This window comes from Camellia sinensis, chromosome 1 (assembly GCF_055761805.1).
Source record: "Camellia sinensis isolate YWXY chromosome 1, ASM5576180v1, whole genome shotgun sequence".
In the NCBI taxonomy this organism is placed as follows: domain Eukaryota; kingdom Viridiplantae; phylum Streptophyta; class Magnoliopsida; order Ericales; family Theaceae; genus Camellia; species Camellia sinensis.
In genome coordinates this window covers 242117288-242129994 of record NC_138961.1, presented here as the reverse complement: position 1 = coordinate 242129994, position 12707 = coordinate 242117288, and the positions used below count along the sequence as shown (strand labels likewise).

Below are 12707 nucleotides of genomic sequence, written 5' to 3'. Positions count from 1 at the left end.
TCCAGTGTTCTACTCTTGGGTTACTTAATTTACTTATTGCATAAGCTATATCGGGGCGAGTGCAGTTCATCAAGTACATTAAGTTTCCAATAATTTGGGCATACTCTAATTGAGAAATACTTTCCTGTACATCTTTAGAAAGAAACAAATTAACATCCATAGGTGTTCTAGCAAGATGATCATCATCTTTGCTGAATTTGTCAAGTATTTTCTCAATGTAATGAAATTGTGACAAAGCATAACCTTCTGATGTTTTGGTAATTTTCATGCCAAAAATTACATCAGCAATGCCTATGTCCTTCATGTCAAAATGTTTATTCAATATTTTCTTGGTAGTTTTTATCATTTCATTATTACTACCTATGATGAGCATATCATCCACATAAAGACATACAATGATATAATTTGAATATGTCTTAAGATTCTTTAAACAATCTTTTGTGTACAATAAATAAATTGAAACTAAATCAAACAAATAAAATAAATAACTTACATAATTTAATTTACCGAACCGAATGAATAATAAAAAGATCAAGCCGAGTGAGTGACACTCTGTCCTTAACACAGATTCGCCCCGTTATGGTGCTTACGGACTTATGACGTCTATCTCCCAAGATACAATGATCTTCACAAATTGTAGTAGCACTCCAAACAATTTGTTTGGCGAACTAGAACCTGTGTTTTATACTCTCTTTGATTTTTCTAAAAACTAATATGAAGAATATATGCAACAGAGCAGAAAATTGGACATCAAAAAAATAATTGTCAGACTGTTTTTCGGATGAGAATGACTGCTGGAATGATTTGAATTTATAGGCAACACAAACTACCCAAACAGGTATGAAATCAAACCTGAAAAGGTATGTTTCAAACTGAACAGGTGCAAAAACTATTTGAACCCAGTTTTGAACCTGTTGAAAAACCCGAACCTGTTTGGACTGGTAATAAATTTGTCCGGTTCAACTTGGCAGTTTTAAAACTGTTTTAGAGCAGTTTAAACTGTTGGAATATTGGACTGGAAAAGGTTTGTTTGGACAGAAATTTGGAATTCAAATTTGAATTAATTTCTCGCAATAATTTTTGGAAAATATTCAAATGAATTTTGTCCAAAAAATTAATATAAGAACCGACCCGACCCACAACCCATACCTACGCCCGGCTCGACTTGGCTGGCTGGCCAGTCAGACGAGCAGTAGCGGCGCGTGCGTGTGGTGGTTTGGGCTAAGGTTCATTTTGTCCATAACTCCTCCCTTCTACAAACTTGGGGTGCCCGTTGGGGCTCAACCCAAGTTAGTACACTAAGAGCTTATATACTCACAAAAGCTCTCTTAAAGTTTCAATGTGGGACAACCTATTTCAAGGAAACCCACATTTAATTCTTTAAATGTCCATTTCACGAACCCGAAAATGACGTCAAGTTCCCATTTACTCATAAATGGTTTTGACGAACCGTCTTCACCGTGTAACTTGCCATGCGACAAGGAACACGTCACCTATTCGGACCCACCCCAAAAGACGTTTGGGGCCCACTTAATTTTGGGCTCAAAGTTGGCCCAAAATAAGCCTTATAAAACCAAATTTTCCAACAAAGGATGTCCTTGGTATGAATACCAAATTGCCAATTTTTTCTCCAATTAAAATTTGAGCTTCAATTATGCGAGTATTGCATTTAGAAACCATCAATCTTGTGCCATTGCACAGTCCATCTTTTGGTGCAATATTTCTTAACATCATTATATGACAACCCACTTTCAACTCTACCTTAAAAGTCGGTAGCCCAGGAGGATCTAATGAATTTAAATATTCATTAAGATATCTATTTATTATAGTACGATCAATTTCATCATCTTCAGACATCTTGTCTGCTGCCCGATAACCAGGAAAAATATTCAATGCGGCAGTATTGATAGCACTAACATCATCATTCCGTGCAGAAAGAATTGTACGTTCAATTAAAAATGTTGCAGTCGATGTCATTGCCACATCCAGTTACGGATAAACTACTGAGATTATGTTATTTAGATCTTGGCATTTGTGTATTGTTGATGGAAGTTTAACAATTTCTTGATGATTGGTCCCAATCTATTTATAAAAATAAATAAAAAAATAGTAAGTAAAATCAATTAAAGTACATAAACGTAAATGTATTTCGTCAATTTAAAAGAACCATATAATAGAGAAAAAGTTTGAAGAAATATTACCTCCATCAAGAATTTTGCAAAATTAGCAATTCCAAGATTTGCATGATTCAAGCGCATGTTCAAATTTAAAGACAGAACATGTATATCATTCCATAGAAAAGAGTGTCTTAATCATGCATTCACAATTTGCTCATGGACTCCTTTGGTTATAACTGGTAAGATTTGTCGACAATCTCCACCAAGAACAACAGTGATACCCCAAAATGGCTTTTCACTATCATAAGTGTCCCGAAGTATGCGATCAACTGCCTCAACACATTGTCTATGCTGCATAGGAACTTCATCACAGATTATAAGTTTTGTTTTTCTAAACAATTCTACTTGTAATGATTGCTTGCTAAATCCACAAATTGAATTTTCCAATACATCCAACCGAATGGAAAATGTTGAATGAGCAGTACGACCTCCTACCAATAACAATGATGCAATTCCAGATGAAGCCACAGTAATAACAATATGGCCAAGGCTGCGACACTTTAAAGCAATCGCATTGTACAGAAAAGTTTTCCCTGTTCTGGCACCTCCATTCAAAAAGAAAATAATTCCTTTATTTTCAAAGACTGAGGAAGTGATTGCATCATAAGCTATTCATTGATCATTGTTGAGGCGATCAATAATAATTTTTGCATCTGCCTGTTGTGCCTCATTCTGCAGTTGCTGATGTTCGAATATCAACCTGTTACTAACTATTACACTCTAATTTCTAGAAGGTTGTGGCATTGGCGGGAAGTCAATTAAACTTTTTTCTGATTCTTGGAGCATTTGATTCAAAAGATATAGACCATAGTTTTCAATTTGAGCCTCAGTTGGTTTAGAAATGGCAAACAATGTTCAAATCTTATGTGCAAGATCATCACATATATGCATTAAAAATTGATTCCATAACGCATATGGTTGTAGTGGAGAGCATTGAGTAAGAACAATAGTAAACAATCTCCTCAATTGATAACCAGTTTTCATAACTGTAGCCTGTTTAAGGCATTGTATCCATTTTTCATCATCTTCTAAAAGTCCTCTTGCAACACACACCGATTTAAACGTATCATGCAAAACATTGTTGACCGTGCATAAGTATTGAAACGATTTTGGTCCTTTGACAACAGTTAATAGCAAACGCAAATAAAATCTCTCACAACAATTAGGGCTAGCAACGTATATTCTACTGATTTTATATCCCTGCTATCTTGGTTTCCATCTCTTTTCTGAATTAAGCCAAACAAAATGTTGTAGAAATTCTTGGTAAGTGAATGGACATTCATCTTCCATAGAAGCGCAACATGTAAAAAAACCAGTAAGAGTTGACATTTGTTGCCTAGCTCTAGAAACAATTGCTTCTAATGATTCATCAGGATTAAAAAGAACGCGATGCATTCTAGGTAAATAAAGTGCTAAGCGTACAACTGTTGGTATCTCTGTGTGCAATGGATGACCAAATATTCGCCAAGCAACTTCTAGAGGTCCAATAAACCTCGCATCGAGATATTGTTGGATCTCATTTATTAATCCCAACGCCATCGTTATACAATCATAACCCTTGTAAATGTACTTGTGTTATACTTGACAGATCTCATTCCGGTACAAACTTCCACATTTATGTGACAGTTGAAACGTTTAGAAAGATATGCATTGCATGGTACGATGTCTCTATTATAAAATTCTTTCCCTCTCACAATATGAACTTGGCCATTATTGCGATGACGATAGATAAGATATCCATCTTGATCCATAGTAGTTGTTTCTGCGAACGCTCGAGGGTATCTCTTAGTGCATTTACCATTTTCCATACATGGTGCTTGTGGATTTTGAGCTCCACATGGTCCATGTACCATACAACACTTGATAGTTTCAAAAAGTATAGGTTCATCTTTTGGATCTGGAAATTCTGCACAAACCAATTTGTCTACTTGAGCACATGTCCGAATTTTGTTTGGACCCTTAAGAAATAGAAGTGCATGCATATGAGAAAGGCCTCGTTTTTGGAATTCAATTGTAAAAACATGCGCAACTTTATTACCAAACACTCGGTTTGTTTCTATCTCCTTCATCAAGCATTTTCTCTTTAACTCAAAAACACAGGCAATTAAATTAGGACGATTAATAGGTTTTTGGTGAGGTAATAATGCCGAAGTAATTTCTGGCCAATTAGGATTCGCAGCCATGGTGAGAAAAATGTCTAGATATTGGTTGTATCGTGTGATAACCATTGAATCTTGAAAGATTTCAAACATGTGTCTAGGACCTCCAGGAAATAAAGATGGCAAAACAAACCTTTGACCAATTTGATTGGGTTGCAGGTCATTTGGATCAATATCTGTCAAATCTTGGTAAAGTTTAACACGGATTTTTCCTTGATTAAGCTTGTAGTAAGTCAACTTATTTTGTTCAGTTGTGGCCCAAGCATCTACCAAAAACTCTTGGAAAATTTTTCCAACTCTCAAAATTGTTGTATACTCTGTGAGTCGTTCAAACAAACGATAACTATAAAAATCCATTTGAGTAAGCCGATCAGTTGAAGGCCGATCATGTTGAACATCCCATAGTTTCATCTCAGGTTCCCATCTAAGCTCACCATGTGGAAATAATAAAACATAATGTAATGGCGAATATGCTGAGTGACATTCATTGATTTGCATTAGCTCATTATTCCCTTGTAGATGTAAGATGACATCTCTCATTCCACTAACCTTGGTTCCATCACCTGGTATTACAACTGCAATCTCATTTGTGGTTGGTAGGTTATACCATCGTCGATCTGTCGATGAACTGTAGTGGAGGTGAGCAGGTAAATTTCGTCCTGTCAAGATTAATTGATTTAAAATTGCATGAGCCTGGTGAAATTTAGCAACGAATGCATTAACATGTAATAAACTATCTTGAATAGTTTTTAGAACATCTTTTCTTAATTGAGGATTTCTACGATTGCGAACTTCTAAAGCTGAATCAGAGTCATAAATGTACAATTGCGCATAAGCTGCATCATGCCCTGATTGTGGTGGTAGTGATCCTGTTCGATGGTGCAATTCTCCATGGATAGTGAATGATGCATGGCCTCTTCCATTAAGTACTCTTAGATCTAATGTAACACTGAGACTTGTAAAAGCATTGGTTGCATTGTACACTCGAGTATAACATCGAAACAATTTTGATTTATTATCATTCCCATCATATAATGCTTGAAGAAGTGAAGGGGGTGTAATAAGCAGAGGAAGCTTAACCTTTCCTTTTGAATAACATGTTCCGAATAGAGGACGGTTTGGAGATAATTTTACTATTTTTTCACCTATCCAATGTAATGCTGAACAGAAATGACATAATACATCCATCTTGCCAAGAGAATGATGACATGAATTTATATGTGCTCGAGTACCAACCATTGGACTCATAGGCGTATCCTTTAATTCCTCATCAATACATAGATCCTCTTCAAGGGAAGGAGTTGTAAGAGTAGGCCTACAAATATTGGTTCTGTCTAAATTAAAATAGAATGGTAATAGTAGGAGTATGTATTTGAAGAATTAACACAGTCTTTTACCAATTCCTTTGTGGAGCTAAAGATGTGCTTGGCATTGAGAACAAACATGTAGAAGGATGTGCAATGATTGTTCGCTTTTGCGCCGACTGAGTATCCTCAGTTGCCTTTGTTCCTAGTTCCAAGCAAGCATGACTACGACAACACGGTATTAAAGAAGTTTGTCTCGGTTGAATACATTCTCTTGATTTCTCCTGTCCTCGTCGTGCACGTTGGGCCAATGTAGCTTTTGATATAACATTATTATTGTGTGCCTAAAATGTGAACATTATATCATTGATATGTAAAATACAAATATTATCGTATACTATTTCATTTCTTGATTCAATAATTTTGTTATTTTAGTTATATTTTACTTTTTCTTCCTACCTTGTGATAATTTTAAGAATATTTTTACATTTTCTTTGTCCTGCTTCCTTTTTCATTTTGCTTCATTTTCCCTCTTCATGCCTTGTGATATAACAGTTTGTTTTTTTAATTATTGTTTTCTCTTTCTTCTTGCCTCATGATAGTTTTAAGAAAATTAAAAATATTTTCTATGCCTATGTTCCTCTGTTCCTTTGCTTAGATGTTGTAAGGTTTTCCTTGGAGTTGATAAAGGTTACAATTATTTTAGGAAATGTTAAAGAGAGCTAAAAATACTTTGTTTGAGTGTACAGAAAACAAAGAGCACACAAAATAAATTGACAACGCAGTTTACATTTTTAAAAATATATATGATCGATGTTCACTTCAACAATATGATTGGCTTTGTTTTACTCGGTAATTATTTTTAAAAAAATGTTGAATATATACCATTGGACATGCGTTTTCCTTTCCTTTGTCAAAAGAAGTTGCCTTTTCTTTTCCTTTAGACATTGCCTTGGCCTTGGCCTTGGCCTTTTCCCTTTCCTTTGCCTACCAAAAATAAATAAAATTTATTCAGAATACGAAAAAAGAATATGTATTTATAGAATTTATTAAGGTTACGAAAATTTATTTAGAATACAATGTTGAACTTGATTTTTCTACTTACCTTAGAAATGCGGATAATATTAAGATTGCAGTCATCGCGAATAACAACACCAATATTCCTAGTCTCATGGAGGAATGGGCTTGCATGAGTAGGCCTACAAATATTTGTTGTGTACAAAATAAAATTTATAAAATAAAATCTCAACAATAAGAATATGTATTTATAGAATTAAATACAATGTTTTACCAATTCCTTTGTGAAGCTAAAGATGTGCTTGGCGAAGTAAGATATGTAAACATTACTCCTTTCTGAGCCGGTGGAGTATTAGTTGTGCTTGGTGGAATCAATTCTCTCGATCTCTCTCATTCACATTGCAAACATTATCCCAATTGATATGCAGAGCTTGCCTTATCATTTCTTTCGCATTCTCGCCGTGCACGTTGAGCCAATGCAGCTTTCGATATAACATTATTATTATGTGCCTAAAACATGAAGATTAATTTCATAAGATGCCTAAAATATGAATATTATCATCTACTGTTTTATACTTTTCTCTTCATTTTTCATTTCTATTAATTTACTTTATCTTAATTCCCTTTCCTTCTGATATTTTGTAAAAAAAAAATTAAAAACCTTTTCATTCTGTATCCCTCCCCCCCTCATTCCTTTTTTATTCTATTCTTTTTTTCTTCTCTTGTAGATGTTCATGCCAATAGCAAAAAGCCAAAAAATGAATAATAATAATTTAAAACACATAATGTTTTTGTACAAATGCTATTTTTAGCATGCTTGAAAAAAAACATTTCACAAATTTACATGAAACTGTTTACTATAAAAACAGTATATGACACTATGCAAGTAGTATGTCAATTTTACATTAAAAAAAAAAAAAAACATGATCGAGGTTCATGGTCCAAAATAAATATTTCAAAAAAAAAAAGAACTTAAAATAGAAATGTTGAAGAGCCATACTACTAAACATGCATTTTCCTTTCCTTTGCCATAAACGGTGGTCTTTTCATTTTTCTTCAACAATGCCTTGGCAATTTCCTTTTCCTTTGTCTACAAAAAATAAAGTTTTTAATATTTTACTACATGTAGAAAGTTTTTTTAAAAAAATGTAAATAAGAATATACGGTGTATACGGTGTTTTGAATAAAAAAAAATCTATATAATTAAATTGGAATTATTATCTATATAAAAAGCTCATCCTCAACAGCAACATTTAATAGATTATAGGAATTATTATCACCAAAAACAGGGTGCAAAATTAAATGGGCTTTTGATTATGCCTTTTTGATTTCTGTAAACAGGCAAACAGCCTTATAATGCAACAAAATCAAACCAAAAATAGAATGCTAATGTTTCAATCCCAAAATAGAAACCCATGTCATTAGCACCCATTTACTCATAGAAATCTTATTCAATAATTTTCTGAAATCCTCATAGGTTTAGTTGATGAAACCCACAAATATGAACCCAAAATCGAAACTCATTTCATAGAAATCCAAAATCGAAATATAAACCCATTTCAAAATACAAAACCAAAATACAATTTTATAGAAATCAAAATCAAAATCAAAACCCATTATAATCATAGGTTAGTTGATAAAACCCATCAATTAAATAGAAATATATAAACCCATCATATTTGCAACTAATTTCAAACGTACAAAAAGAAAATGTAAATTTTCAACCCATCATATTTTCTAAATACATACAAAAACAGAAACCCACTTCAATGAAAACAAAATCCATCATATTTGTAACCCATTTCAATAGTTATAGAAATAGAAACCCATTTCATAGGTTAGAAGAGTGAAAGAACAGAGAAGAATATGAGTGTCACCTATGAAGAGTTGCTGGAGATTGCAGAACCGAAACTGAGAGAAAAATTTGAACTAAAACCAGAGAGGAAAATGGAGAGTGGATGGAGTATGTAAGAAGAGAGATAGAGAGATGAATCTATCTCTTAACATGGGAAAGAGAGACAAAGTAAGTGAAAAGACACATTTTGGAGGAAAAAAGCTAAAACAAACAAATCATCTTGACCCATAAATGTTTGATAAGTATAATCTCAACCCTTCGTTCAAAATGTATCTCTAATACATTTTGAAACGTTTTCAAAAAACCTCAAGCCTTATTAGAGGAAGACACCCTTTAATGTTTCAATTTTAGTGTGGTTCGAATGTGAGATAAAAAATTTTGCTTTAGAATTTTGTTTTTTTTTGCTTCAAAAAAAAAAAAAAAAAAAAACAATGGGTGAAGCCAGGGAAGAGCAAAATAAATCTGAGCCATTGTTTAGCATTCAAACTGAAGGTAAAAAAAAAAATTTGTTCTTTTCTTCCATTGTTTAGTATTCAAACTGAAGGTAAAAAAATCTAAGCCATTGTTTAGCATTCAAACTGAAGGGGTGGGGATTACGGGATGATGAAAAAAAAAAAAAAACAGAGGTAAAAAAATGAAAGAAGAGTGCCTTACTTGGTGATGGTGGAGAAGAGAGCTTTCGATTGAGCTTTGTTCTTCCTTCTTCAAAGCTTTCTCAGAGCTTTGTTCAAAGATACAAATGATGTAAAGAGTGCCTTACCTGGTAAAGTGCAGTGGGTTGGTGAGAGTTGATAGGTAAACAAATCTGGACCATTGAATATTAGCCATTGATAAATCTAGACCATTGAAACTCTTTTCAATCTCAGCCATTGTTTTTAAATTAGACAAATCTAAACCATTAAACATAGTTTGTGAGATAGATATTTTTAAAAATAAATCTGAGATATTGTTTTTTAAATTAGATAGATCTGAACCATTAATTTGAAAGACATTTTCAAATGAACCCTTCCATTGTTATATAGATAATAGGAATTATATATTTTTCATATATATTGCAAAACAAATATGGATAAGAGAAAATTATATATCTAATTAATTCAACTGAATAACTAATTTTACACTAATTTCGTGAATTATTAATTATTTCATTATTAAACCTGCTAATTAAACAAGCTCTTAAGTCAATCAAGTTGCCGACAACAAGAGCTTCGAAACATGGGACAGAAGCAGGGGTAACTGATCTCTCGCCGGCTTGCATTTTGATTGTTTAGCCTTACCTCTCTTCTGATCGTCCTTGTAACGCCCTCAAAATAAACCCATAATATATAACATTAACATGCATTAATAAATTAAAACAAGTCATTAAATTATCCATCAGAGTACTTTTATTGAAAGACATCACATGTAACATCAAAAGTAAATGCCCTAAGGGCTTACATCTTTCCAAGCCAACACTTGGACACAAAAGAATGAGTACTAACTCAATTACAATTTTAGCCCTTGGCTTGAATGTTTACATGTAATCTCAAATAAAAACAAATAACTAAAGACAAGTCCTCAAAGTCCAAATCCTACCAAGCTAAGTCCTTGGAGGTAGCATATCACCTGGACCTGAAAATGATGTTCCCGTATAGGGTGAGCCACAGCCCAGTAGAAATATACTAAACCAAACATAAGCATTGAATAAAGTAATAGCATTCAATAGATGGTTGAAACACAATATCAGTTTCACTTTCCATTATTTACTCAACTTCCCATTTTTATCAATATGGCTCAGAACCTGGCCAACTATAACGGTGAACTACATATCACATTAACATTATTTCCAATATCAACAAAACAAATGAGACTAAGGCTCATATCAAAACACTTCCATACTTCTCATTTGATACACATTTTAGTGCTGTATCAACAACATGTAAAAACACTTCCATAAATCAATAAGCACACATAATAGTGATGCTAATGGAGTCCATCCCCTATCTCCTCCCAAACAATATCCGGTTTAGAGGTCCATCCCCTATCTTCCCCTAAACCGTGGAGTACATCCCCTATCTCCTCCCAAACAAAAATGCATATACAATGTATTAAACACTTGTCATATACAACACACAATCAATACATGTATTTTCTGTATTAATTCAACAGTCTAAATCAATGACTTAACCAATGTGATTAGTTTCAGTTTTCCCTAATCCACATGCAATGTCTACAACAATCACGACTATCCTCCACCGATAGCCCAAAACAGTTATTTCTAAACAGGAAATAAATGTATCAACTAACATAATTCCAACATTTTCATAGGTGAGTGATTAAACTAACCAACTACACCATTTAATCAATAAATTCATTAATTCCATGAATTCAACTAAATTCCCCAATTTTCCCTAAATTGATTATATAAATTAATTTATTACAACAACTAGGGTTTTTCCCAAAATTACCAAACAACCCCCAACATATCAAAATACCAAAACTTAGAACAAAACCTATAATATGGAGTAGGAAATCCCTACCTCAAATGATGAGACTCAAAGAAGATGATGAAAATACTCGGATGTGTTCCAACCCACAATTTTTCAGATCAAAATGAAGATTAAGGGAAGCTCCACACTCAATACAAAGGAACTAGGAACTAGATGTATTTATAGAGAGAAGATGTAGTCTAGAGAGAGAAACTTTCAAGTTATTCATTCAATGAACTTCATTAAATTGATTAATGTATCTCATACATTCATGATACATAATACATCTTCTATATTAATGAATTCATTAGATTACATATTCATAATAGATACATAATGTATCTCTAAGATCCATTCATAATAAATCCATCACATTCAATGTATTAGCATTAGTCTTCTATACATTGCATAAATAGATATCAATGATTAGTCACCATCTAATTGATGTACATGTATCCTACTAATGAGATGAATCTAGTATAATCATGCAAAATCTTTGAAAAGTTGTCATATATTACAATTAAACAATGAAGGTAAAAAAATCGGGATCGCTATAGTCCTACCACCAACCACACACAAGACCCACAATCACACAAAATCTATACACTGTTGCTTTTGAAAATTGGCAAAATCTAACAAGGTTGTTTTTGAAATTGGTTCGGTGTTGAGATGCCTATGGTATTTGGTAAGCATTATTGCATGAGAAGGATGATATTTTTTAACCTTTTTCCGGTGATTGCGTAGTGGCAAGGTTGATGATGATGGTTTACTGATGTGCCCCTTTGCGCGTTGTTAATAGAAGAATGGAAATATGTTTAATGACCTCATTGTATTTCGTAAGTCAACTTGATTGACCTAAAGAACGATAATTGATACGATTAAAAATCACATTATAAAGTCATGCGATTTTTAATCACCCTTCGACGTTCGAAAGTTTGGCAAGCGAGCCCAAACTCTAGCAAGAAATTGTTTATGACCTCATTACATTTAGTAAGGCGAGAGAGTATTATGGAAAGTTGGCAAAGCTTGGAGCGAGGTTATCTTCTATACAGTCCCCCTGGAACTAGCAAGTTTTCCATGGCTAATTTCTTGAATTATGATGTATTCAACCTTGAATTTGTCAAAAAAATAAAAATAAAAATAAATGATTTTCCACAAGTAAATCAATTAATGGGAATAAAAATTAATACGAAAAAATTAAATCAACAGCGACACAAGAATTTTACGTGGTTCCCTCAATGTGAAGTACGTCCACGAGATTGAAATTCGATTCCACTATCAAACAAAAAGTTTTCAAACGATTACAAACGAGACATGAATGGTCTCACAAAACCACCCTTAGGTGAATTCCAAATTATTAAGAAGAAATATCTCACCAAATAGATGAACAACGATCTTCGAAACAGAGTTGAAGAAGACCCAAAATAATAACGCAAGTCAACTTTGAATCAAATATAGCAACATCATCACCAAATCAAGTCCACAGCATTGATCAAACACCAAATTGAAAAGCATTTTGCACGGCCACCGAGTGAAAGCAGAATATTCATATGAGAAGAAACAGAAGAGAGAAAAGAGATTTTATTCAATTGATGTCATTACAATACAAAGCTATGGGTATATATGTAGGACTATGAGGAGTGTTGTACAAGGGAAAGATAAGAAAATGAAAGAATAAGATAGGGAGAGAATAAGGCAAGATTCGAACATACCTAATAGGAAGGTGC

At 33.3% G+C, this 12707-nt stretch overlaps 3 protein-coding genes across 3 annotated transcripts; all 3 read right to left on the bottom strand.

Annotated features, from left to right (window-relative positions):
- Positions 1–846: 846 nt before the first annotated feature.
- LOC145822981 (uncharacterized) lies at positions 847–1977 on the bottom strand. Its single transcript, XM_082921620.1, has 2 exons — positions 1612–1977; positions 847–852 (listed from the first exon to the last, which is right to left on the bottom strand). The coding sequence occupies exons 1-2, from the start codon at positions 1975–1977 to the stop codon at positions 847–849; spliced, it is 372 nt and encodes a 123-aa protein (XP_082777746.1).
- Positions 1978–2312: 335 nt separating this feature from the next.
- Positions 2313–3716, bottom strand: LOC145822980 (uncharacterized). The gene is made up of 2 exons (XM_082921617.1): positions 3491–3716; positions 2313–2761 (listed from the first exon to the last, which is right to left on the bottom strand). The coding sequence occupies exons 1-2, from the start codon at positions 3714–3716 to the stop codon at positions 2313–2315; spliced, it is 675 nt and encodes a 224-aa protein (XP_082777743.1).
- Positions 3717–3718: 2 nt separating this feature from the next.
- On the bottom strand, positions 3719–9382 carry LOC145822975 (uncharacterized). The gene is made up of 5 exons (XM_082921608.1): positions 9273–9382; positions 6746–6839; positions 5734–5984; positions 5569–5651; positions 3719–5481 (listed from the first exon to the last, which is right to left on the bottom strand). Exons 1-5 carry the CDS (start codon positions 9380–9382, stop codon positions 3719–3721), a joined length of 2301 nt encoding a protein of 766 aa, XP_082777734.1.
- Positions 9383–12707: the final 3325 nt, after the last annotated feature.

Excerpts from the sequence above, each read along its gene's own strand:
- LOC145822981 (XM_082921620.1), bottom strand. The coding sequence starts at position 1,977 with ATGACATCGACTGCAACATTTTTAATTGAACGTACAATTCTTTCTGCA.
- LOC145822980 (XM_082921617.1), bottom strand. The coding sequence starts at position 3,716 with ATGGCGTTGGGATTAATAAATGAGATCCAACAATATCTCGATGCGAGG. Across the intron at positions 2,762-3,490 it reads ACAAATGTCAACTCTTACTG|TCTTTGAAAATAAAGGAATT; the intron begins GTTTTTTTACAT and ends TCACTTCCTCAG.
- LOC145822975 (XM_082921608.1), bottom strand. The coding sequence starts at position 9,382 with ATGGCTGAGATTGAAAAGAGTTTCAATGGTCTAGATTTATCAATGGCT. Across the intron at positions 6,840-9,272 it reads AACCCACTGCACTTTACCAG|GCCTACTCATGCAAGCCCAT; the intron begins GTAAGGCACTCT and ends AAATATTTGTAG. Across the intron at positions 5,985-6,745 it reads ATATTATCCGCATTTCTAAG|GCACACAATAATAATGTTAT; the intron begins GTAAGTAGAAAA and ends TTCACATTTTAG.